At 55.1% G+C, this 24,082-nt stretch overlaps 2 protein-coding genes across 2 annotated transcripts in view; one reads left to right on the top strand and one right to left on the bottom strand.

Annotated features, from left to right (window-relative positions):
* CACNA2D4 (calcium voltage-gated channel auxiliary subunit alpha2delta 4) overlaps positions 1–24,082 on the bottom strand; it is a 113,640-nt gene that overhangs the window by 29,519 nt on the left and 60,039 nt on the right. Inside the window, exons 24-26 of the mRNA XM_008153386.3 lie at positions 21,804–21,899; positions 19,658–19,785; positions 15,896–15,976 (exon numbers count right to left, since the gene is read on the bottom strand). Coding sequence (XP_008151608.2) covers positions 15,896–15,976; positions 19,658–19,785; positions 21,804–21,899 — 305 coding nt within the window. The remainder of the gene's footprint in view (positions 1–15,895; positions 15,977–19,657; positions 19,786–21,803; positions 21,900–24,082) is intronic.
* Positions 4,409–10,660, top strand: LRTM2 (leucine rich repeats and transmembrane domains 2). Its single transcript, XM_008153350.3, has 3 exons — positions 4,409–4,475; positions 6,891–7,481; positions 10,206–10,660. The coding sequence occupies exons 1-3, from the start codon at positions 4,409–4,411 to the stop codon at positions 10,658–10,660; spliced, it is 1,113 nt and encodes a 370-aa protein (XP_008151572.1).

Genomic DNA, 24,082 nt, shown 5'->3' with positions numbered 1-24,082 from the left:
CTGGGAGAGATGTGATTGAGCCCAGTCTTCTCAAACTTCGATATGCGTACAAATTGTCTGGATCTTGTGAAAATGCTGATTCTGATTCTTAAAAAATCCTCACCCAAGGGCATTTTTTCCATTGATTTTTAGAGAGAGAGGAAGGGAGGGAGGGAGGAAGAGAGAGGAGAGAGAGAGAGAGAGAGAGAGAGAGAGAGAGAGAGAGAAATATCGATGTGAGACACATTGATTGGTTGCTTCCCCTCGACCCCCACCCCCGCCCCAAACGGGGCAGGGGATCAAACCTGCAACCCAGGTAAGTGCCCTTGACTGAGAATTGAACCCTCTACTCTTTGGTGCATGGACCAACACTCTAGCCACCGAGCCACAGCAGCCAAGACATTGAAATGCTGATTCAGGCTGGGGTGGGGCCTGAGATTCTGCATTTCTAAGAGGTTCCTAGGTCAGCCCAAGCTGCTGGGCGGTCCATGGACCACACTTTGAGCAGCAAAGGGTTGGAGCACACAGCCTTGTGTTCTCAGGGAGTCCCCATTTGACTGCTTTTAGCTCATGAGCCCTATCACCCAATCCAAGTTCTCCCAGAAAAGCCCATGAAGGAGGACCCCTGGTCTCGTTGTCTCTGGGGCTGGGTCAGAAAGTCCTATGAGGATTGGGAGCAAGCCCAGCACCCAGAGCTACAAGGCTGTGGGACTTGGAGGCAGGAGATCTTTCTGGCAGGACCCCATGACTCTTTCCACCCTCATTCCCCACCCTGGGTGGGGACTGCCCTCCTGGATGGCATTAATTTACCCAGCAGCTGGCCGTGCTTGCTGCAGCCGCGGCTCCCCAAGCTTCCTAATGTCGGCCATCCCCTTCCTAATGAGGCAGGAAGGAGTCCTTTGGTTGGAGGTGTGCAGATGGGCAGAGGGCCAAGGAGCTAGAACGTGCTGGGCTCAAGCCCATATCTCCTGAAGGGTCACTTCTCTGGTGCCCAAGGAGGCAGGGTCAGCTCCCCAGGGAGCATTCCCGTCACATTTCTCTAGAGATGCGAGGGTCAACAGTGTCCTGCCGCCTCGCAACTCTCCGCCTGTGGGTCTGCATTGTGGAGACCGGCCTGCCTTGCTTTGTATAGGGACACCGTCCTGGGGATGGGGCAGCAGGACCTGCTCTTGAGGCCACCACCTCCCCCGAGGGGTGCTTGCTGGGCTCCTTTCGGAGAGGACACAGACCAGGGACGGGTAGATGGGGCGTCTACAGGAAAGGGCATCTACATGAAAGAGGAGCCCTAGCCGGTTTGACTCTGTGGTTAGAGAGTCAGCCATGGACTGAAGGGTCGTGTGTTCAATTCCAGTCAAGGGCATGTACCTTGCTTGGTTGCAGGCTTAATCTCCAGCCCCTCGTGGGAGGCAATCAATCAATGTGTCTCTCTCAGATGGATGTTTCTCCCTGTCTCTCCCCATCCCTTCCACTCTCTCTAAAAGTCAATGGGAAAAATATCCTTGGGTGAGGATTAACATAAAAAACAAAACAAACAAACAACAACAAAAGGAAGAGGGGAGGAGAGGAGGCTCCGGTGGAAATAGGGCCTGGGCTTGGGGAGGGGGCTCTCCACCACCCGCTGCCCTGCAGGAAGCTGGGGAGAGTGGGAGCAGAAGGTTGGGTTGGGCCCCATCCCTGTGCTGGTCTGAGCAGAGAACACACTGTGGCGCAGGGCTTGCTTTAGACCTTACTTCTAGGCCGGAGGTGCCCTGTACGCCTGCCTGCTGGGGGCTCTCAGGAGCCGCCAGGCATCTCACTCTGCTGCCCGCATGCTGCATGTGAGGAGGCGTGCAGACGGGCTGCCGGCAGGGCACGCACGTGTGTGTGTGTGTGTGTGTGTGTGTGTGTGCGCGCGCGCGCACATGCCTAACTGCACGGCTTTCTGTGGGTGTGTGTTTGTACCACGTGCTGTGTTGGGAGCTCCAAGCATGTGTCTGGGAGCCTGTGTGCCCCCCTCTGTGCACACTTAAGTGTCTCCCCACAGGGGCCATGCCGGGTGACAGTCATCAGGCCGTGGACGAGCAGCCAGGCTCAGAAGCTGCAACTCCATTCCTGACCTAACGTGTGACCTTGGGCAAGTTGGCCATTGTCTTCTTTCCTCGGGTGGCCGTTGACCTGCCTAATATGTGTGGGTGCTGTGAGCTTTTGCTATGAGGGATCTTGCTGGAGTAAGATTGTTCTGAGGGTCAGGGCCTGAGGGGCAGAGAGAGGGTGGCCACTGCTGTCTGTGACGGAGGTGTGTGAACGCGTGTGTGTGAGCACGCCCCGCAGTGAGCACCACGTGATGTCCACAGCCTGGCGCAGGCTCAGGAATGCAGCACGCGCTCAGAGTAGAGAAGCGGGGCCACGTGTGAGGTTGGTGGGACAGGAAGGAGATGTCTCATAGGCCTGCTGCAGGCCGCTGGGCTTTCTTCACATCTGTCAGGGGCTCAGCTTCACCTGAATTATCTTCTAAGGTGATTTTTGTGTTAAATAGAGTAAATGTTAACTCTCCTCCTTTGATTAGATTGATCCTCACGGAAATTCCACCCATTGAGTACTACTGTCATCACTTTTAGAGCTAAGATAACTGGGGCCCAGAGCGTTTTGCTGTTGGTTTAAGGTTATGCAGCGAGGGAATGACCTGGCAAGGGTTTGAACGGAGCCCTGTCTGACCTGGGCATTTGAACCAGGATCCTGCCGGGGACAACACCGGCCCTGCCCTGAGCATCTACCCCACGCCTCAGCCCAGGGCCTTGGGACTGTCCAGTTGTTGAGGCACACTCTGCCAGCCCCTGCAAGGCCTTCACACCCGCGTCCAGCTGATGTGGCAGAGGGCAGAGGAAAGACAAAGCCAAGAGAGGCCGCGTCCCCCCCCCCCCCCCCGAGCGGGCTGCCCTGGGAGCACAGCTGAAGGCCCCTCTGTGTTCTAAGTGGGCTCTGCCACTCTCCAGGAGGCAGCTGTAACCCAGGGGGTGGGGAGAGTCTCTACGAGGCACCAAGAGCTGCAGCGGGACCCTAGATGCCTGAGGGAAGCTCTGCTTCACCCAAGATTTCAGAGCTGAGCATGCCCGCGTCTCAGCAGCTCTCCACCTCCTCAGCTGTCTGCTTAGCTCTGCCATGGCTTCTCGGGCTCCCAGAATGAACCAGGCCTGTGGGAGGGGGCGGGGGGAGAGATTGCAACCAGCTATCACCCAGGGATGAACTTGGCACCCAAGAAAGATCGAGCTCCAGGAGCACCCAGGGCAATGGGTCGGCAGGGCTGTGCCTGTGGGAGCAGCAGGAGGGGGGCTGTTGGCAGTCTCCCTCCACCCCTTTCCCCACCTCACTGTGCCCTAGCTGTTGTGGCAACCACCACAGTGCCGTGCCCACCCCTGATGGGGCTGGGGGGGTGGAGGCCCCAGGCTCTGTCTCAGGGCCCTTGGCCATGCCCGGAAGGAAGTGGGGACCAGAAGAGGGCCTGTGCCCTCTTTATGAGTCACTGGGTTGGGGCGGGGCAGGTCCTTGAGACCCTAGAAAGGGCGAGTACCCTCTTCCGTCCTCTCTGGAAGGGAAGCCTGCTTCCTGCTCCTTCTGGTTCGCAATCTCACCCTCTCCTCTGTGTCCCTGTCTCCGTGTCCCTGTCTCCATGTCCCTGTCTCCTGCTGGAGCAGCTGCTGCAGCAGCATGAACCCCTGAGCCGCTGAGTCTTATTATAGCCGGCAAGGAAGACACACACTGCGACTCACCTCCCAGGCGAAGGTGGAGGGGAAGCAGGGCCCCCCAGCAGCAGGAGTGGGACCTGGGCCGCACACCTGACGCAGCGCGGGGTCTGCGGAGGGCCTGCTCTGCCTCCTCGGGGCCATGGTAAGCGTGGCAGTGGGACTGTGACCAGTGTTGCCTGTGGCCTCACTCTGCACCCGGCAGAGATGTCCCTTAGTTTCCACACGTGTGTCCCAGAAAGGCCCAGACAGAGGAGGCCCTTCGGCTCTGAAAACATTTTGGAGACCAGCACACCAGAGAGGCAGCAAGAAGAGGCTGGGGAGGGGACACTGGGGAGAATGTGGGCCACTCCCCAGTCCCACAGCCCAGAGCTCAGCACTGCACCTAAGACTGAGGGCCCCTGGGTCGCCTGAGCCCCCCCCCCCCCCCCGCACCACCCCAACCACCCCGGGGGGTTGATGATTCGTGGTTTCTCTGCCCCTCAGGCCTCTCCTTCCCCTGCCCAGGGATCAGAGCTGGAACAGGAGAGGGAATGACTAGCCGTGTAAAGGGACACCGGGCCCTCTCCCTAACCCTGGGCTGGATGGGCCTGTGCCTCAAGTGCCTGCTCTGCTCAGCGCGTCCTCTTTCTCTCTCTCAGGACTGACAGGTTGTGCCCACAAGGCTCCTCTGTCCCAGGGTGCGGGGCTGCGAGAGCTGCTGCGTCACCATGCTGGCCCCCGGCAGTGGCCCCGAGCAGAGGACCAGGCTGGCCCTGCCGTGGAGGCAGGTCTCCTGTGAGTATGGAGGGGGAAGGGCTGGGCACAGGGTTAGCATGGCCTGCAGTGATGCGTTTGGACTGCCCAGAGGTCTATCTCTTTCCGGGAGGCCCAAGGCTTGGCTCCGGGAACCCAGGAATCACCTGTGCAACCTGCCATGCTTTTGGCACCTGTGCGGGCTAAAGAAAGAGTCGCTGCTGAGAGCCTCAGTGGTTGGATCAGGAGCTGGAGTCCTGTTTCCCCACGTCAGTCTGTTCCGGAACCAGGAAGTCCACCCCACGCCCAGAGGTTCCAGCTCCTGTGGCCCCGATGCTGTAATGTGAGCCTCCCTCTTGTCTCGCCTGCTGGGTGGACATGGAGACCCTCTTATGCCTCAGTCTTCCCAACTCTGAAATGGGGGACTAGTGGGCTCTTGGGATGTGTTGCTGGAAAGGGCATTAGGGACCGGCCCTGCGTATGAGGACAAGGCCCTCTATTTCCCATAAGGAAACTTACAAAGTTCTCAGGGTGCAAGAAGCCCTGAGAATTCTCGTCAGGTGCGGTAATGGGACAAGGTTGGCGAGGACCGGGGTGCCCATGGTGAGAGGTAAGAGAAGGCCCTGAGGACATACACTGCCAGGCTTCTCCCTCGCACGGCCAGCCCTGTCATGCAGCCGCCTCACACAGCAGCCTGAATTATTCACTACCTGCGTGGCTGATCCCCGAGCGATCAGCTCCCCTTTCAGCCTCATTCTGGAATCACTCAGCACCTCGCAATACAGGATCCCGTTTTCTCGTCACCAGGACCTTCATGCCACTCTGAGTTTCTTGGGGGTGGGGAAACGGTGGCTGCTGAGGATGTGGAACCTTTTGAGAGGGAAGCTGAATGGGTTGGGAAAGTGAAGCCAGAAGAAGGCGATTATTAAATGGCATGGTGGGGCCGGGTGGGGGAGGCTGACCTGGCAGCAGATGGGCTCAGAGGGGTGACGAGGTGAGAGGTAGCAGCAGGGGCCCCCACGTGGCCCGGAAGGGTCTCCAGTTGGCTTCTGTGGCCATGCCTGTGCTCACTTCCCCTCGGGAACAAAGAGGCTCAGGTGTCAGCCTTGCAGTGTGTCTCTCAGCTGTCATTGATCCCCCAGCAGGGGAGGGATACCGCCCCATCCTGTTCCTTCCACGTCTGCCCTTTGGAAATCCAGACAACCAGACACCTACCAGACACAGACTCAAGACCATCCCATCCAGGCACGCTGGTCGGGTGGCTGCTGCTTCTCTGGGTGGGGCCAACCGGGCCAGGACCTGGGTCTGGGCATCTCCATCCCTTCTCCAGCTGGGCCTTTCCTCTGGCTTCTTGGGGCTGCCTTAGTTTGGTTGAGCTAGTTTGAGCTCATCCCTTTTCCCTTTTATAGTGAGCAGGCTTCTCTGACTATTCAGGAGGACAGCTAAGGTTTTTTTTCAGTCACTCTTAGAAAGGGTTGCTGGGCAATGGAATGACCTGCCCTGTTGTGATTGTTCTCTGAGTCCCCCCAGCCCTTCCACAGGCCAGGCCCTGTGCTTGCTACTCGGAGGGGTCCTGGGCAAAACATGGGACCACGAAGGGAATTATGTTAATGGATCCTTTCTGCAGAAATGCTGCCCTGCAACCCTCAGGGACAGGAGTTCAGGCTCTGGGCATGGGTGCCTTTGAATGAGAATAAATAGGAGCTTGTCCTAGGCCCCATGGTTTGCAGTGGCTTGGGCACACGTGTTCTTCAGTGTGAAGTGGAACCCTGGGTGTGCTGGACTCCTGCCTGGTCCTCACGCTAAGTTGCGGGCCCCGTCTTGGATGTGGACTCATGCAGATCTGATACCCTGGGAGGTTTTGGGGGCACGCTTGGGGCACCCCTTTGTGCCCTTCCTTCTGTGTGGTATGTCTTAGCCTAGTGCAGGTGCAGGTCGGGGGTGCGGTGAGGAGGGGGAAGGAAGCGGCGGTGTGGCCATTTTCTTTTGGAAAGAGAACGTTCTCCTGGCAGTGACTCTGGGAGAGGACCCTGGGGGCAGGTTTCTCAAGCATCCTTATGTTCTTCATTTTGTCACCATCTGTGGTGTCAGTGGGCCCCAGCTCCCAGAAGATCAGCTGTGGGAGGCCACATGAGCTGAGGCATTGTTGTGGACCAGTGTTGCTTGCCCTCTGGACCCAGGCCTGCCATTCTGCAGGGTCATACTGCCTGGCAGGGGTTCTTTTGCCAGATGTGCTGCGGGCAAGGAGCCCAGCTGACACCGTGCGATGTCCATTAACATGGAAGTACTTGGGATTTTAAAATTAACTTTTTACGTGGCCAATAAGTGTTTGTGCATTGGTTGTGGCTTGGGCCATTGTGGTATGAACTAGTAAGGCGGGAATAGAGGCAGGAGGAGGTAGCTCCCACCGGCCACTTTCTTTCTCCCTGTCTGCCCACCTCCCTGCTTCCCCACCAGGGATCACCTGCTGGATCGCCCTGTCTGCTGTGGAGGCCCTCCCCACCTGCCCTTTCTCCTGTAAGTGTGACACCGGCCGCCTGGAGGTGGATTGCAGTGGCCTAGGCCTCACCATGGTGCCCCCAGACTTGCCTGCTGCCACCCGGACTCTCTTGCTCTTGAACAATAAGCTGAGTGCCCTACCAAGCTGGGCATTCGCCAATCTGTCCAGTCTGCAGCGGTTGGACCTATCCAACAACTTCCTGGACCAGCTGCCCCGCTCCATTTTCGAGGACCTGACGAATCTGACTGAGCTGCAGCTGCGCAATAACAGCATCAGGACCCTGGACAGGGACCTGCTGCAGCACTCACCCCTGCTCCGCCACCTAGACCTGTCCATCAACGGCCTGGCCCAGCTGCCCCCTGGCCTTTTTGACGGACTCCCTGCCCTGCGCTCCCTGTCGCTGCGCTCCAACCGCCTGCAGAACCTGGATCGGCTGACGTTTGAACCCCTAGCGAGTCTGCAGCTATTGCAGGTGGGGGACAACCCCTGGGAGTGTGACTGTAACTTGCGTGATTTCAAGCACTGGATGGAGTGGTTCTCTTACCGAGGTGAGCACAGCCAGCCCTGCCTGGGTGTGAGGAATTGGGAGGGTCACCCCTGATCCAACACATTTCCTGGAGGATGGGGTAAGGTCAGGGGAGAAGGGGTGGCCCTGCCTCTTCACCAGCCACACTGAAATCCCAGCCGCCGCTTCTCCAAATGATCAGCAGGCAGGGAGCTGGGGTGCTGCTCTCCCTCCTCCCCCACTGCCCCCCTTCTTCTCTGTGCCTCCCTCCCTACCCCCTGCCTTTCTCTTCTCTTCTTCTTTCAGATTGACTCATGGTAACTTGATCTTACTTTCATAGGTTTCATGAGGGAACTTAAAGACACAGTATACTTTTTCTCTGCATCCCACTAGATATGGCTCTGGGATTCCCTAGTATGGTAGAAGGAGAAAGAAAAACCACTCTTGCTTTTCTGAATACAGCAATCTCTTAAATACCCATCGTTTCTGGATGGTGGAATGTAATGTAAATCCACAGATAAAACCAAATTTTTGTTTTGATGATGATCTCAACTCCCTCTTCCAAGAACTTTTGTTATCAAAGCTTTAATAAGAAGCCAAATGGTTTTACTTTCTTTCCCTTCCCCCTTTCATTAACTGATTAAGTTCTATAATGACCTATGAAATGATGAAATGAAATGGGAAAGGAGGGCAAAGAATTAAGCGCAGTGGCTAAAAGTGCCAGATCTGGGTTTGATTTGTGGCTCTGCCACTTACAAGCTGTATGATCTTGAGGAAGTTGATTAATTTTTGTGTCAGTGCATGCACCTGTAAAATGGGGGTGACTAACATGTCTATCTCATAGAATCGTTGTGAGGATTAAATAGGTAGTACATGTGCAGTGTCTGAAAAAGTGCTCAACATAAAGTAAGTCCTCAATAAAACGTGTGTATTTGTTCATTTGCTAGTAGTCGTCATTATATTAAGTGGACTTAGTAAGATACAATTTGGTGCCCAGCACGAAGTAGAAGCTCAATGAATATTTGCTGAATGAATCAATATAAAAAATCTTTGTGAAAGGAATGCTAACATTTTTCATCAAAGTCTCACTCCTTTCATTTCATACGCAGCCAAAATCTCAATTATTTGCATGACGTTCTCATATGTTAATTATTAAAAAGATTTTACATACTGTAAAGTGCCATAACATGTTAGTCACTTTGATAATAGTTCCCATTTTTGTGAGTGGGGAAATAATACTTGCATAGTACCTACTTTACAAGCATCATTTCATGTACATTATCTATTTTAATCCTCAGATCTAATTGAGATGGCCTTATTTTTTAGCCAAGAAAGGTAAGACTCATAAGCAATTAAAGACATTAAGTTGTACAAGATGACACCCTCAGGTCTTTGGAGCAGGAAGATAAGGTTGCCCCCTGTCAGCACCCAGCTCCTGCCTGTCGAAAGGCTGCCCTGGATGGAAGACTTGCTAAGGCCACCCAGCAGTCAGCATCAGGGATGGGGGTGGGGACTAGAGGCCAAGTGTCTTCAGACCCAGACCCATATGCTGTCCCCAGCAAACATTCTTGCCCTTTCACACAGCCATCAGGAACTAAACTCTCAGCACAAACGGGCAAGGAATGGGAACGTATATTTTCAGAAATTTTCAATAGTAGAGTTGTTGTCAACGTTGCACTCCTTCAAAAAAAAATCCTGGGTTGTTTTCATCAGCATCCTGGGGAAAGATTGATGCCTATTGTACACAGCAGCTGGGCTGGGAGAGGGAACTGGCAGTGACGGGGTGGCAGCAGCCAAGTCCTTGCACAGGCACTGTTGCCAGCATCTAGATTTCACTGGAACTGACTCTGGCTTCCAGGGCATGTCCAGGCAGCTCATTCTCCTTAGCTGCCCTCTCTCTCGCCTCTCTGTGTTCTGCTTCTCCATCTCCCCATGGTGGAGTGGCTTCACCATTGTCATGGTAAACCTGCGCACCCATCGCTGCCCTCCCCCCGCCCCCCCCTGCCCCACCCCATTAGCACTGATCCCTCTCCTTTGCTCTCATAGGTCTTCAGGATTTCCTCCCAAGATACCTCTGCACTCAGAGATGCTGAGGTTGGGGTGCTGATGGGCCATTAGATTGCTCTAAAGGGGAGAAAAGAAACATTCTCGCCCAACCCCTTTTTCTCTGTACTCCAAGGAGGTACTCGTAGGCAACCAAAAGGTCCTGCATGGAGGAGTGGTGGCTTTGGCAGTGACTTTGGCTTTTGTCCTTTTTGTGAGGAAAGAGGCCCGGAGGGATCGGATCCCATGTTGAGCACAGTGCCCTGCGCTCACAGCAGGTGGGAGGCAGGCAGATGCAGGGGGAGGAGTGGAACTGCAGTCTGGCAGGGCTCTTGGCCCTCTCCTGGCACGGACAGCTCTTTCCTGAGCACTCCCACCTGTCAGCATTGTCTTGCCTGGTGGGTCAGGTTGACTCCGGAGCAAGTAAGCATGACTGACATGGTTGTGTGCTTCTCTATAAAATGGGAATCATGACAATACCCATTTTACATGGCTTCTGCATGGATCAAATGATGCGATATATGTGCCTCACCCACCATGGTACTTGGCTCAATGGATGCTAGTTTCCTCTTCCCTTCCTCTCCTATCCACATGATCCCAGGACTGACCACATTGCTCATAGAAACTAGAACTGGGCCTTCCATTTCTGGGACCTGGGGATGGGGAGAGGGAGTCCAGCTTCTGGATGCCTGGTCAGCTCCTCCTTTCTTCTCGCCCAATGCAGGGGGGCGCCTGGACCAACTTGCCTGCACCCTACCCAAGGAGCTGAGAGGGAAGGACATGCGCGTGGTCCCCATGGAGATGTTCAACTACTGCTCCCAGCTGGAGGGCGAGAATAGCTCGGCCGGGCTGGATAGTCCTGGGCCACCCTGCACCAAGGCCAGCCCAGAACCTGCGAAGCCCAAGCCGGGGGCTGAGCCCGAGCCGGAGTCCAGTACAGCCTGCCCCCAGAAGCAGAGGTACCGGCCTGTGAGCGTGCGCCGGGCCATCGGCACCGTGATCATCGCCGGGGTCGTCTGTGGCATCGTCTGCATCATGATGGTGGTGGCTGCTGCCTACGGCTGCATCTATGCCTCCCTCATGGCTAAGTACCACCGGGAGCTCAAGAAGCGCCAGCCGCTCATGGGGGACCCGGAGGGGGAGCATGAAGACCAGAAGCAGATCTCCTCTGTGGCATGAGAGCCCGGCCACACCTGGCCCAGGTAGGAAGGGCAAGGAGAGCGCATGGAGGCTGCTTCTGGAAGAGCTGGCCCTTCTTTCTGCCACAGTCCCCAGCTCCACTGCCCCCAGCCCCCAGCCCAGCCCTCCAGCAAACCAGCCACAGTGGGGACCTCCAGTCTCTGGGGAAGCTGCCGTCATGCTGACGGCTCCAGCTGATGCTCCTTCCTGGGCCACCAACTCTTTGGGTCTCCCTGAGCCTCTGGTCATAGAGAAGAAAGAATATGCGTGCACGTGGAGGCTTCTGGGCTGAACACTCCCGTTGCCCTTCCTGCCCTGGGTGCAGTGCACCGCTAGGTGACTCTCCCGACCTCTTGCTCAACCTGTCTCATCTGCGTTTAGGGGCTGGGGAGGAAGTAATATGAGGGCAAGGGGTTCGTTTCTGTGACTCTCTTTTAAGCCAGGAAGATATTCTTAACCACCCTTCAGTGTGAAAGTTGGGTCCAGCTTTCCAAAGCTGGTACTAACGTGCAAGCCCACCAGCCCTGTCGTCGGGATCTAGCACTTAGAAACACAACGCTGTGACCGGAACACACTCCCGCGGCTGCAGCCATTATGCCCCTATGTCTGCTAGAGACCAAGCCGACCACCTTGCTCCTGGATTCACTAATTTACTCTGGCACTAACTCATAGCATCACCAGCGAAATCACATCAACTGAAAAAATCCCGCACACGTGCACACACAGTCACATGGAGGCAGAGGTCAGGAGAACTCGGGGAGCACAGCATGCTTCCCCTTGGGGGTCTAGCCCTCAGCACTGAAACTTCTGCTTGCTTATCGCCATCTTCTCAAGTCAACAAGGAGGGAACCCAAACTGAGAGCACAGGATGCCTTTGAGATCCTCTAAAGTGGGCCAAGAGGGTGAGCCTGCCCGTCCATGGTAACCCTCTCACCTGTCCCGCTGGGTTTTCCAGGGAACCAGCCCAGAGGCCTTGAGGCTGCAGCGCCTGTGGATGGCAGCCTCCTGAGAGCCAAGGGGGCCAAAGTGCATCATCACTGCCAGCCCCGTGGGGACACCCAGCGCTTCCCCTCCTGCAGCCTGCAGCCCGAGACCCATTGCTCCGCACCTCCCCCCTCCTTCAGCACCTCTGGGCCTGACCTCGGGTGGGGACTGGCGACATCTTGGGAAAGCAGGTGGCCCCCGTGAAGCTCACTGCCTGCTCACATCTCCCACACAGAGACTGCCGCACTCTGCTCAGAGGCTCCCGTGATGGGCTCCCTCTCCCACGGTTTGGTCTGCTCAGTCTGGCTCCCCAGAGTTCTCCATTGCACCTGGATGGGCTCCAAACCAGAGCAAGGGCCAGGGGGCCTGTTTGTTCCTTGCTTGAACCTATACCAAAGGGGCGGAGATACCTGCTTGCAGAGTTGTGGGAATGGCGGTGAGAAGGGGGCTGTGCAGGGTTCGAGGGTCGCTCAAGGTGGCCCAGGAAGAGGTTGCCAGAACACGAGGCCCAGGGTCTGAGGAAGGACAGGGAAGTACAGGGCAGGCCCAGCTCAACTTGCACCCCTCAACCCTGTATCTCATAGAAGAGCATAGTGGGGGAGAGGGCTTGGAGGAGAGGCAAACCTGCCTTTGAAAAGGCCATTCTCCAGCAAAGGGGGTGCCGAGGGCGCCCCAGCAAGGCTGCTAAGTGCCCTCCCCCATGTGGGGCACAGTCTTCCTTCTTTTGGTTTGCCAGCCGAAACCAGATGTAGGGATTTCCTAAAGGGAACGGGGGAGGGGTGGACATTGTCAATGGTGGTATCTTCACCTTGAGACAGAAGATTTTTAAAGGCAAAATTATATTTCTGGTTTGTTGTTTCAGAAGACCAATAAAGACTGTATTTTCCTATGTACTCCCTGGTTTCTTTGGGTGGGGAGGGGATGTGAGTGCTGGGAGAGTGGCTTCCGGCCCCCCACCCCCAGGCAGCTGCACAAAGGGCTGCCAGATGTCACCCTGATGTCCAGAGCTCTGTAAGACAGGTGGGAGCCTCCCATGGCCTCGCCTTGGGGTGCCACCGGGAGGAGTGAGGGGCCGAGCGCAGCAAGCTCAGCATGTGCTGGCCTGACAGGAGGTGCGTGAGCCTCAGGCTGGTTTCGCTGGGCAGCAGCGCGGCTGATGGAGGGAGACCCACCACTGCCCCGTGCCCTGTGGGTGCTCATCTACCCTGGCTTGAGTGAACCCACGCTGACAGTCCAGGGCAGATGGGCCCGTGTGGCAGGAAGGCAAACTAGTACATCTGCCCAGAGGACCCCACTGTGTAATGGAAGGCGAGGGGCTCCCTAAGAGCAGTCAGAGGACTTCTCTGCCGACTGGGTTTTATCAGCCTCAGCGAGTTGGTGAGGTTTGCTGACACGAAGGAGGAACCCCGTTTCACCTAACACCATCTTGCACCTTCAAGACTGACTTCAGGGGCAGGCAGGTGATACTCTGGGCTTACAAATATGATCTCTCCACAGGGCTCAGCAGGCAGGGAATCGGGATCATGGACTGGGAGGCTGGGATGGGGGGGGGGGCGGGGGGGGGGGGGGCAGGAGAGGAGATGAGGGAGAGAGCGAGGCCTCTGGGGTTGCTCGTCCATCCCAAGCCCGAGTGACCTTCCTCTAGGCCTCGACTGGCCTCTGGCTGAATGGGCCTGGACTACATGGTTCGTTAGTCTTCAGAGACCAGGATGGAGTTTTCTCCTTCCCAGCCTTCCTTTGGATGCTACTCCGGTGAGCCAGGAGCAAAACCCAGGGAGAAGCGAACCATCAGGGACCCATTTTTGGAGCTCAGCAGGACTCCTGGCAGAACCGGGCTGTTCCCCTTTCCAGGTGGTGATAACTGCGGGGCATTTCCCTCCTTCCTGGAGCCATGACAGCTGAGGCAGCCCTGAGCCCCACAGCAGAGGTGAGCACAGGGGCCCTCACAAGTGTGGCGCAAGTCTGGGCAATGCGTGGATGCATATCCAAGTCCCATCCTGAGTGCGCACAAGGTCTTCGGTTGTGCCCACTCACCTGTGGGCAGAGCCCTAAGGAGAGGAGCCCCGTGCAGCTCCAGGCAGCAGGCCCGGCACACAGGCTGTCAGGGGCACGTGTGTGTTACAGAACGTGTGGTAGACAAACACACTTGCAGAGTGTGGGGCCCACCGGCATTATGTTTGCCAATATTCCCTAACTAGGGCTTGGAGAATTGAAAATAGATCCTGACTGAAAAGTTAGGTTTATAGAAATCTTGCAAAAACTGTTGCTAAATCCCCTGCTTAGAGATGAAAAGCATCCCTCCTCATTCACCTGCCCTCCGTACGAACCTGCGGCATTAGACACACCTCTGCCTGGCGCCTGGCTGGCCTCTTTGGCTGGTCTGAGTGCCCTTCTCCCAGCGCACAGAGCCATGCATGCTCATCCTTCCTGGAGCTCACATCACACACTGCCACCAGTTTCCAAGGGATGAAACTGCTAGGTCAGCAAACAAGCTGCCTACCCTGCCTGGAGCTAGAGGCCCCCGCTGGCCCAGGATCAGGGAGGCTGAGCCATAGGCCAGAGAGAGGAAATTAAAAGAGAAGAGCCCCAAATAATTGAAGGTCTCCGGAGCCTCATCCTTTTCCTGTCACATCTATGCACCCAGAGCGTCAGAGCGACTGCCTGCAGTGTGTTAAGCCAGAGGCACCAGGACACCGTTTCTATGACAACCCCTCGCAGCTCCAAATCAGCTCTGTGTTAAAAATGATTTCAAATAACTGGAGAGTGCAGGGGGGCCCAGCCAGCAGCCTGACCCTGCGCCCCTTCTCTTTCCTAGACTTCCAGGTGTGCAGGAGCTGAGACGGCCCAGGATAGGGAGGGAGCAGGGCAGGCACAGACTCAGCTGGGACCACAGAACAGCCTTTAGGGAGACACGTTTGGGGTAAAAATTTGGCCTGGAACTGGATTTTGAATTAGCTTTGGACTAAGAAGAAAGAGGCGCCTGAGACAGCCTGGTGCCTTTCAAACACTGGGCTGGCGCATCCTAAAGATGGTCCATATGCAAGTGTTCCCAACGTGGATGCTGAACAACATCAGGCCAAGTCACTCTCCCCCACCCCCCCTCCCGGGGTGGAAAACAGCCAGGAGCCTGACCTGTGCCCTCCTTAGCCAGGAAGACAGGGTTGGACCATCTCTGCCTGACCCCAGCCTACTCCTCCATCCCCTTTGCCCTGAACTCAGCCTGAGGGGAGAAAGGCACAGGTCCTGCCTGCCTCACCCCACTCCAGCTGCTGAGTGCTTCCTCGTGGCTAAGGGGTCCCCGGGCAGCAGGACAGGTGCCTGATTCAAGGAGGCAGGATGGCTGATGCTCGAGTGGCCATTGATCGTGCAACTTTTCAGAACTCAGCTGAAGTTGAGACGTGGAAGCTGAGCCCAGGATAAAGGGGTTTCAGCACACAGGCTGCGTTCCAGGACATGGTGGTTGTCCGATAAGGAGACAGGTGCCCGGGGCTTTTTTAGGCACCAAGAAACTGTGACGTCAAGGGCGCTCGGGAGAGTCATTCATCACATTTGAGGCAAATTGCAACACAGGATAGTGAACCTGGGCCTTAAAGAGAGGTGATCTGAGTTCCAATCCTAGCTTCATTACTTACTAGCTGTGAGACTTTGGGCAAATAACTTTTCTGTGTCTCAGTTTCCTCATCTGTAAAATGGAGCCCAAAGTCTTGGTTTCACTGGATACCCTGAGGGCTGAATGACAGTGCGCGTGGGAAGCAGATTCCCAGGGGCTAGGCACATGCTGAACACATATCGAGCTCTCACTTTAGGATATATATTTTTTTAAATATAGGATAATAAGATTTTATTTATTATTATTGTTTTTTATTCTGAGTCACAGCCCGTTTTCTCTTCAGAGGGACACTAGACCCGAGGTGGTGGAAGAGGGAAGCCGCAGGCCGAGGGGGGGGGGGGTGGGGAAGCAGGTCTGGGTTGCAGTCTCTGTCCTGTGTGACCTTCAGCAGATCTCGTAACCTCTCTGGGCTTCGTTTTACTCACTTCATAAATTCTTTAGGATTCAAGGTGGTACTGTTTAATAAATAAAATGGCTCGGGAGGACTCCACTACCCTCAGCTCCACATGTCACCGGGAAAACTACAGCCGAGGACTGCGACCCTGCAGCCCCTAGGCAGGGGTCCTCCTGCTATGACCGTGTGCCTTATTCCTGACATCGACTCACGCCTTCCCAGCCCCGGCACAAAGGGCAGCTCCTACCTGCAGCAATGGCTGTCTTCTTGTCCACGGTCACGGCTACAGCTGTGCTCGCTGTGACTACCACAGGCTCCCCTGGACCTTCTGGGGGAACAAAAATGGCAAGTCACCTTCTCAGCAGCTGGGGAAGAGCAGGGGTTGGGGGAGACCAAGAAGACAAGTATAAATACCAGGTGAGGACATTCCTTGGAAAACTGAGGGGATATTTGAGAAAGATGTTGCTGTGAAGGCTCTGTTACCACCAACCACTGGTCGGGGCAGAGCGCCTCCTGAGGCCCAGGCGCTGCCCACTTCTGTGCAGACCTGAACCTGCCAGATAACACGCCGTGGCCCTGGCCGCCGGGACAATGCAGCGCTGTCAGTGTCGCTAAGACACGGGGAATTGGATCCGTCTCAGGAGTAGTCTCATTTGAACTCAGGGAGCCTGTGGCTACCGTCCTCCTGACACGCATTCCACCCAGAAGAGTTGTGTCGCATCAAATGACTCTTTCCAGCAGAAGGAAGGCTGCATTCCAGGACTCGGTGGTTGCAGATCCTGGATTGTCCTTCATCAGTCACACGAGTCAGAGTGACCTTGACAGCCCCTCCAGGAAGCCAGACACCAGGGCTGCATTGGGCACAGAAGGCTGGCTGGGGCTGAGGTCCGAGGCACTCCACACATCCTGGCCGTGGCGGCCCACCCACCACCACACCTTCAGCAGCCATGCCTTTCCCTGGCTGTGCAGCTCCTGAAGGGCGAGGGCGTTCCTCGAGTTGCTCTCCCACCTCTTTAGGAACCAGGCCACCAGAGGAGCAGAATGCAGGAGGCGGCTTCAGCTCTCCATTAAAACAGAGCTTTCTGGCTCTGAGCTGGTGCCGGCTAGTACATGACCTTGGGCTTCTTAATTGTCATCCGTCCATGGACCTGGATTAGCTTTCAAAAGCGCTCTTATCTATGGGTCAAGTTCCATTATTAAACAGCCCAAGAAAGGGGAAATTTTACCATGTGCGCTCTGGCTAGAACATCATTATATGAAATGTTGAAACAAACGGGCCATGAGGATCTTGTTGTGTGATGATTGTTATTACAGTGTCAGCTGAAATGGGACGTAAATGAACACAGGTTGTCTCACCTGCTCTTTTGCTAAGATTACCCATCCCACCTGGCTGTAATCAAATAACCCACAGAAATGTAACATTACTCCGATTCTAGGAACTTACAATATGGGAGGCTGTCCTTGTTTGTAGGAATTTGCCATGATAAAGCCACAAGGGACCACAAAGAGAAGTTTGCATCCTCACCTTGCTTCTAGAAATGTCTGGAAGGTACTGCCATGGCCGACCCCCTGCGGTTTCTCCAGGCCCACAGGCTGCTCTCCCAGACACACTTCCACTGTATGTGTGCTCCATAGGCTTGTGGGGAACCCCCAAGTGAAGGTGTGGGGGCCCTAATAACACAGTCTTTGGGGCATCAGGAATTTCAGCTCCTGGGGTGACTGAGCAGGGGGGCCAGGCCGGGCTGGCCCGGGAAGAGGTGGGCTGTGGAAGGGTCCGTAACAGGCCAGAGCTGCCTGGGCACCGTGAGGCTGCTCTGTGCTGGCGGGTTCCGGGCGCTGACAAAAGCCAGAGCTGTGGGCGGAGCTCAGCCCACTAGGCCCAGGCCAAGGGCAACGGAGTCAGCCCAGAGAGGCAGAGGGAAGCCTCCACTCCCCGCAGCTGACTCCTCTGCCTCCTTGAGACTCCCCCTTCCCCTTAAAATAAATTTGTTGTTGTTGTCTTTGGGGAGAATGGGAGTGTGCAGAGGTGTCTCTGTGTCTCTAAGCATATGCATGAGCGAGGGTGTGAAAAAGGAGTGAGTTCCTGCCTCCCAACTCAGCCTTCCCTCTTTTTGGGTTGCCAGCTTCCCTCTCTTCTTTCAGCTCAGTTCCCACCCACCACCTCCTACCTCACCGCCACAAAAAGCTCCCCCAGCAACCAGCAGGCATGTCCCGGTGACAACGCTGGCAGGAGGGAGCATCATCCTGGGCTGGGGGCAGGGCCAGAGACCCTCCTCCGGGGGGAGCCCCTCCTTGGGAGCCCTCGGTGCTGCTGTAGCTGGTGCCCGAGAGGAAGAGCGGCTTGCTCCGGCTCAGAGTGGACAGTGTGAGGAGGGGACTTCACCTCGGCTTCGAGCACCTCCCTCTGAGCTTTCCCCAGGAGTGACAGCACTCCCTGACGCGCTCCCCTTCCTGCCTTCCACTCAGTGCGAGGCCCTGAATTTGGGGGAGACCTTGGTTTTAGGATGGCTCTGTGGCTCCCTCTCTGTGTGAAAAATGCAAGACACAGAACCTTTCTGCACCTCAGCTTCTCCCTGTGTGAGCGGAGGGGTGTGTGTGTATGGGGGGGGGGGAGGGGAGGGGGGCAGCTAACAGCACTCACTGTGGAGGGCTGTACAGATAAGTGTGCTCCATGGGGAGAAGCGGTCTGTAAAGCACAGTAGTGATGCGTCAGGTGGGAGGGGCAGGCAGGCATGGGATGGAGGGTGGGCTTAAGCACAAGGTGAAGGTGCCACCCAGAGGGCATAGCCCCAGAGAAGCCCGAGGGCACCGGGGCCTCCCCAGCAGTCAGCTCTGGGCATTTCTCCACCAGAAAGCTGGAGGATGGTTTTGATGGAAGTGGCGGCTGGAAGGGTTTGGTGGGGGACATCTTGAAGGGGAAATGCAACTCCTCATTCCAATTGACTCCCAGCCTGCCCCTTCCTTTCAGATGTCTCGGTCCTCCGCCCTCTTCCTCCTTCTGTTCCTGCCCCTCACGGGCTCACTCTGGCCTGGGTGTGAACCTTTCTAAGCCCTCTTGCTCTACGCGCTGGGCTTAGGCTGCCCCAGAGGTGACCTGATGGGGCGCTAGCTCTGCCCACACTCTTGGAGCTCGGGACCCATCCTCCCGCCGCTGTAGGCCACAGTCTCCTCACGTGGAACCAAGAGTGTGAGGCTGTGCGCCTTCCAAGGTCCCTTTCTGTTGTAAACATTCTACTATTTTCTTAGTGCTCTGTCAAAGTCACTTAATTTTTCCTTTAGGAGCATTTTACAGAGGGGGGCTGGGTGGAGTTGGGTGCCTGCAGCTCTGAGATCCTGGTCCTTGGACTAGTGGGGGTTGCTGGCTTGATCCATGGGGCCCAACCCTGGCTGCCCTGACTCCGACCTTCAAGCCCCCAGTGGCCTGCCTGGGGAAGGCGTCCCTTTATGACGGGGTGTTTCTGAGGAGCAGGCCAGGAGCTCGGTGTTGCTGCCACGGGAGACCCCAGGGAGTGGAGCCTAGGCTGTTTTCCCTGTTTGGGAAGAGCCAGGTGGGGGAGGGGGGTGGGGGGGGTGGGGCAGCGGCCTCAGCAAGTATGGGCGTCCAGGATGGAGTGAAGTGCTACTCTCACCTGGGAGGTTTAAGAAAGTTTCAAAGATATTCAGATGTTTAGAAACAGAAGAATCTTAGAAACTCATCCAATACCCATCTATTTGGAATTTGGGCTAAAATTCATCTCTTCTAGATTTTTGGTCAAATCTCTTTCCTCTGCTCCATGCTAGATTTTTAACCACCAGCTTTGACTGCAGGTCAGGGAATGCAGTGACCCGCCCTATACACAGCACAGGGACCAGCTGTGTGGTAAGGCCCCAGCGAGCCCTCCCAAGTCGCTACCGTGTACCAGGAGGAAAAGAGGAAGGAGCCCGGCGGTCTGGACATTCTGCTTTATCTCACAGGAGGGAGAGGGCTGCCCTGGTCCCGCCCGGCCCGGGAGCATGGGGTGTGGATTACCTGGCCCCTCTGGGGCACGGAGATTGAAGACAAAGCTGCCAGCAGGCTGCTCAGCGGCCTGGCGGTACCACAGGGGGAAGTGGTCCATGGTGAACACGCTGGCCTTGTCTTCAGGGGTCAGGAACTTCCTGCAAGGAGAGAGATTTGGTTCCTCCCTTCATATCTGGGGACATGTTTATCCCCTTTTCTTCCATACACAGTTGTCTTGGCTGGGCCAAGAGAGCAACTCCCCTCTGTTTTAGTGGACTTGCAGGTGGAAAATATGAGCTCCTAATTGGTGGCGCCCCAGACGATGCCCCCAGCAATTCTTGCCTCTTCCAGAGTCAAATGCTGCTGTATCTGATGGCACATTAGGAGCTAGAAGAGGTATGACGCCTGTATTTTGAAAGAATACTTTCCATTTTTATTTTAACTGCTTTGCCTGCAGGGTTTATTTCTTTTGGATATAGTCTAATTTCTTTTTGTCTGGCTAATTAGCGTTTCTGAATGGAAATTGTATAGTCACCTCATCACTGAGCTAATACAGGAGCATAAATTCCCCCAAAATGGTTACTGCAAAAGCCCTTGCCTCTAGGTTTTAGAATGCATTATGAGGTTTCTCTTTTTGAGCAGCTTTATCTTGCTAATTATGGCTTAGCATTCCCTGAGCACACACCAGCCTGCGGAAGGGAGCACTGGTCCAGAAGCAGAGTGGGAGGCAGGGAGAAGCTGTGGGGAGGAAAGACGTCACTGTGGCTAACCCGTGAGGTGGAGAGCTGAGGTGGACCTTAAGACTGCCTGGCTTACGTGTTCCAGAAGCAGACCTGCCTTGTTGCCCGATTCCTAGCTGCCAGCCACATCACAGCTTGGGTGTGGGGAGCCCCTGGGGTTGTGCAGTGCCTGTGAGGCCGGTCACAGTGGCCGGCTCATCACCAGGAAGGCCTGTGTGTGTGAGGTCTCCCTCTGCCGCTCCCGGGAGACGTAGAGAGAGGCGCAGGGAGTGCCAAGATGCTTTCTCCCTTCACACTGTTGGGCAGGGTTCGCTTGTCCAACCTTGGCAGACAAAGACCTGTGTGATTTTCAATTCGGGTGAAGTTTAAGGGATGAGGAAGTATGAGTGGGTAGTAAGCTGGGGGAGGAAAGTTTCCCACACTGTTTGAGGCCTCAGAGTGAACCCACAGTTTACCTATCAGTCCAGTTCATCTGAGTTATCTGCCACGTCTCTGACAGGCCATGGGAAAGGGTAGAAGCAACTTCATTTGTTTCCTAGGAAGCCTCAGCTTTCTAGCAAGCGTGGACCTGACGCAGAGTCCAGGAGGAAGCTCAAGATGGCACGCCATAGCTGAGCGCGCTTGGATTTAGCGAGAGGAACAGCCAGTGGGTGGGAGGTGAGGACGGGGTCAGGTTCTTCTCCTCCAGATGCCTGGGGGCCCCGCCTACCTACTTGAGCCTGGTGGTTTGCAGAGCTCAGGTGGCTCTGCTCAGCTCCCTCCCTTCCAGACCCCTCTCTGGGCTCCCCCTCCCCCTTTGCTGCGGCACTCAGCAGGGAGGGCAGTGGGCTGGCTGGTCCCTGGGCAGCAAAGCTGGGCTTTGCTTGGAGCAGGGCTTCCCAGCCTCAGCACGACTGACACGTCGCCAGGGGCTGTCCTGCGGGAGGGTTAGCAGCATCCCCCGCCTCCACCACTAGATGCCAGTAACAACACCCTCCAGTTACTGCAACCCAACCGTCTCCAGACAGTACCCAATGGCCCCGGGGTCGGGTGGGTGCAAATCGCTTCCAGTTGAGACTTGCTGGCTTAGGGGATGAGGAAAGTATCAAGAAAGGAGGGGACACAGCCGGAAGATTTAGCTTGTCACACGGAGACCTGCCCCAGGGGGAAAACAATTTCCGGGTTTCCTTCAGTGAACCTCTGGCTAACCCTCCCCACTTCACGGGGGGAGGGTTAGTCAGAGGGGGCTCTCTTGCCCCACTGGGCTGCCCTCCCTCCTCTCCTGGGACACCTCCAGGACGAGTCCGAGCCTGGGTGGAAGGGTTACTTTTCTGACCTCCCACTCCGTAAGCCCCAACCTCCCACCCTCCTTGCACTTGAGGGGTTCACACATGCCCTGCCAGTACACATGCCCAGGAGCACCCCACAGGGATCCCACTCCTGCCCGGCACACTCACTTGTTGGAGACCTTCTCAGAGCCCACGAACAAGCTGCTTCTGAGGAGGCCGGCCCGGGTGCCCAGGAAGGCCATGTCCGCCACGCGCTCGGACTCCCTGTGAGGCAGACGGAGCAGGTGGCACCACACGCAGCACAGTGGCAGGTGCAGGAGGAGGGCCCAGGGAGCAAGGGACGAGGCCTCAGGGTGAACCCGCAGTTCCTATCAGTCCAGTCCATCTGAGTTGTTTGCTATGTCTCTGACAGGCCACTGGAAAGGGCAAGGCACACGCCCCTGGCCCTTCTGGCTGGGGGCGGGGCTCCCCTGGGCGGCAGCCCCTTTATTTATTTATTTATTTATAAAAATTTTAAAAATCCTCACCTGAGGATATTTTTTCTATTGATTTTTAGAAATAGTGGAAGGGTCGGGGCGGGGAGGAGAGAGAGAGAGAGAGAGAGAGAGAAGAGAGAGAGAGAGAGAGAAAGAGAGAGAGAGAGAGAAACATCAATGTGAGAGAGACACACTGATTGGCACCCCAACACGGCAGGGTTGAAGCTACAACACAGGTACATTCTCTTGACTGGGAATGGAATGCCTGACCCTTCCATGTGCGGCTGACACTCTAACCACTGAGCAACACCAGCTAGGGCCTGCATCCCCTTTAATAATGGGGTCCCCTTGTCCTCTGCTTCTCTGCTTCTTCAGATCTAGCTCCTGACTCGTCCACTCAGCTTTTGGGGCAGTTGGCTCTGGAAGCCAGAAGGAGCTCAGGAAGAGGGATTTTTGTCCTGGGGCCAAAGGGATAGTAACTTCTCGTGACCAACGCATACACAGCACCTCACAGTTTCAAACCCTTTTCACATAGTCACCTTATTAGGAAATGTACAAGGGGGAGGAGCGGACTTGTCTACCTCACCTAAGCGATCCTGCTGGACTTCATGACCTTGCCAAAAGATTTGAAAAAAATCCGTTAGCCAGCTGGAGTGGAACTAATTTTTTTCATGGTCTCAAAGCCATATCGTTATGATGATGCACCAGGGGGCAGTCATCACCTCTTTCTTTATTTAATTTCAGCTTATTGAGGGGTAATTGACATAAAATTATAAGGCATTTTAAGCATCCTGTGTCTGGGTTTGCTGTATGTCTGCATTGTGAAAGGACCCTCCCACCCAGTTAACTAACACATCCACCACCTCACACATTTATCTGTTCTCTGTGTGTGAGAGCATTCAATCCTACCCTCCTAGCAAATTTCAGTTATACAACACAGTGTCACCACTGTAGTCACCATGTGTCACACCAGATCCTCAGACCTTGTTCACCTGAGAACTGAAAATCTGTACACTTTTACCAGCCTCTGCCTGATTCCCCACTGCTCAGCAACCACTTTTCTGCTCTGTTTTAGTTCCCTCCCCGCTTTTTTCCCCTAAAGATTGCACGTGTCTGGCATATTTCACTTAGCTGCTAGTCTGGTGATTTGTTTTGTTTTTAAATTTGAGCCCCGTTAACAACCAGGAACCCTTCTTGTAGGTATCTTTTCTCAGGGTCTACGCCATCAACAATGCCCACACTCTTGTCTTTTTGGTGACTTCTAACAGGTGATATCTCGTGTGGTTTTGGTTGACTTCTCTCTGATGAATAGTGATGTTGAGCATCTTTCAGTACCCACTGGTCGTTTGTACATCTTTGAAAAGATGTCTGTTCAAATCTTCTGCCCTTTTAAAAAGAGAAAACAATTTTTTTTTTTGCTATTGAGTTGTGTGAGTTCCTTATTTTGCATATTAATAACTAATCAGATATGTGATTTGCAAATATATTTTTCCACTCAGTTGGCTGCCTTTTTATTTTGTGATTGTTTCCTTCGCTGTGCAGAGCTTTTTAGTTGCATGTAGTTCCACTTGTTTATTTTGCTTTCATTTCCTTTGCTGTTGGTGTCAAATCCCAAAAACCATCACCAGCTTGATGTCAAGGGATTCACCCCCCTATCCTTTCCTCTAGGAGCAGACCTAAGCCGCAGTCTGGCCTCCCTTTTCGGGAGGTGACCGGGCTGATCAGGGGAAGGCGCCAGCCCCATCACCCCACTGCTGCAGCCACTGCCAGTCACTGCAGCTGCCAAGGTATTTTCATCAACACGGACTCCAGTCTTTTAACCATGAAAAAATGACAACTTTCTTTAAGCATTTTCAAGATGTGTCTTTCATACAATATGACATTTCTTTCTTTATTTTTCTTTTTATCCTCACCTGAGGATATGTTTCCATTGATTTTTTTCCCCTTCCCTCAGATCCCAGGCTCAGCCCC

Source organism: Eptesicus fuscus, chromosome 7 (assembly GCF_027574615.1).
Source record: "Eptesicus fuscus isolate TK198812 chromosome 7, DD_ASM_mEF_20220401, whole genome shotgun sequence".
In the NCBI taxonomy this organism is placed as follows: Eukaryota; Metazoa; Chordata; class Mammalia; order Chiroptera; family Vespertilionidae; genus Eptesicus; species Eptesicus fuscus.
Note: the sequence above shows the minus strand (reverse complement) of the source record. Positions and strands in the feature narration are given on the sequence as shown.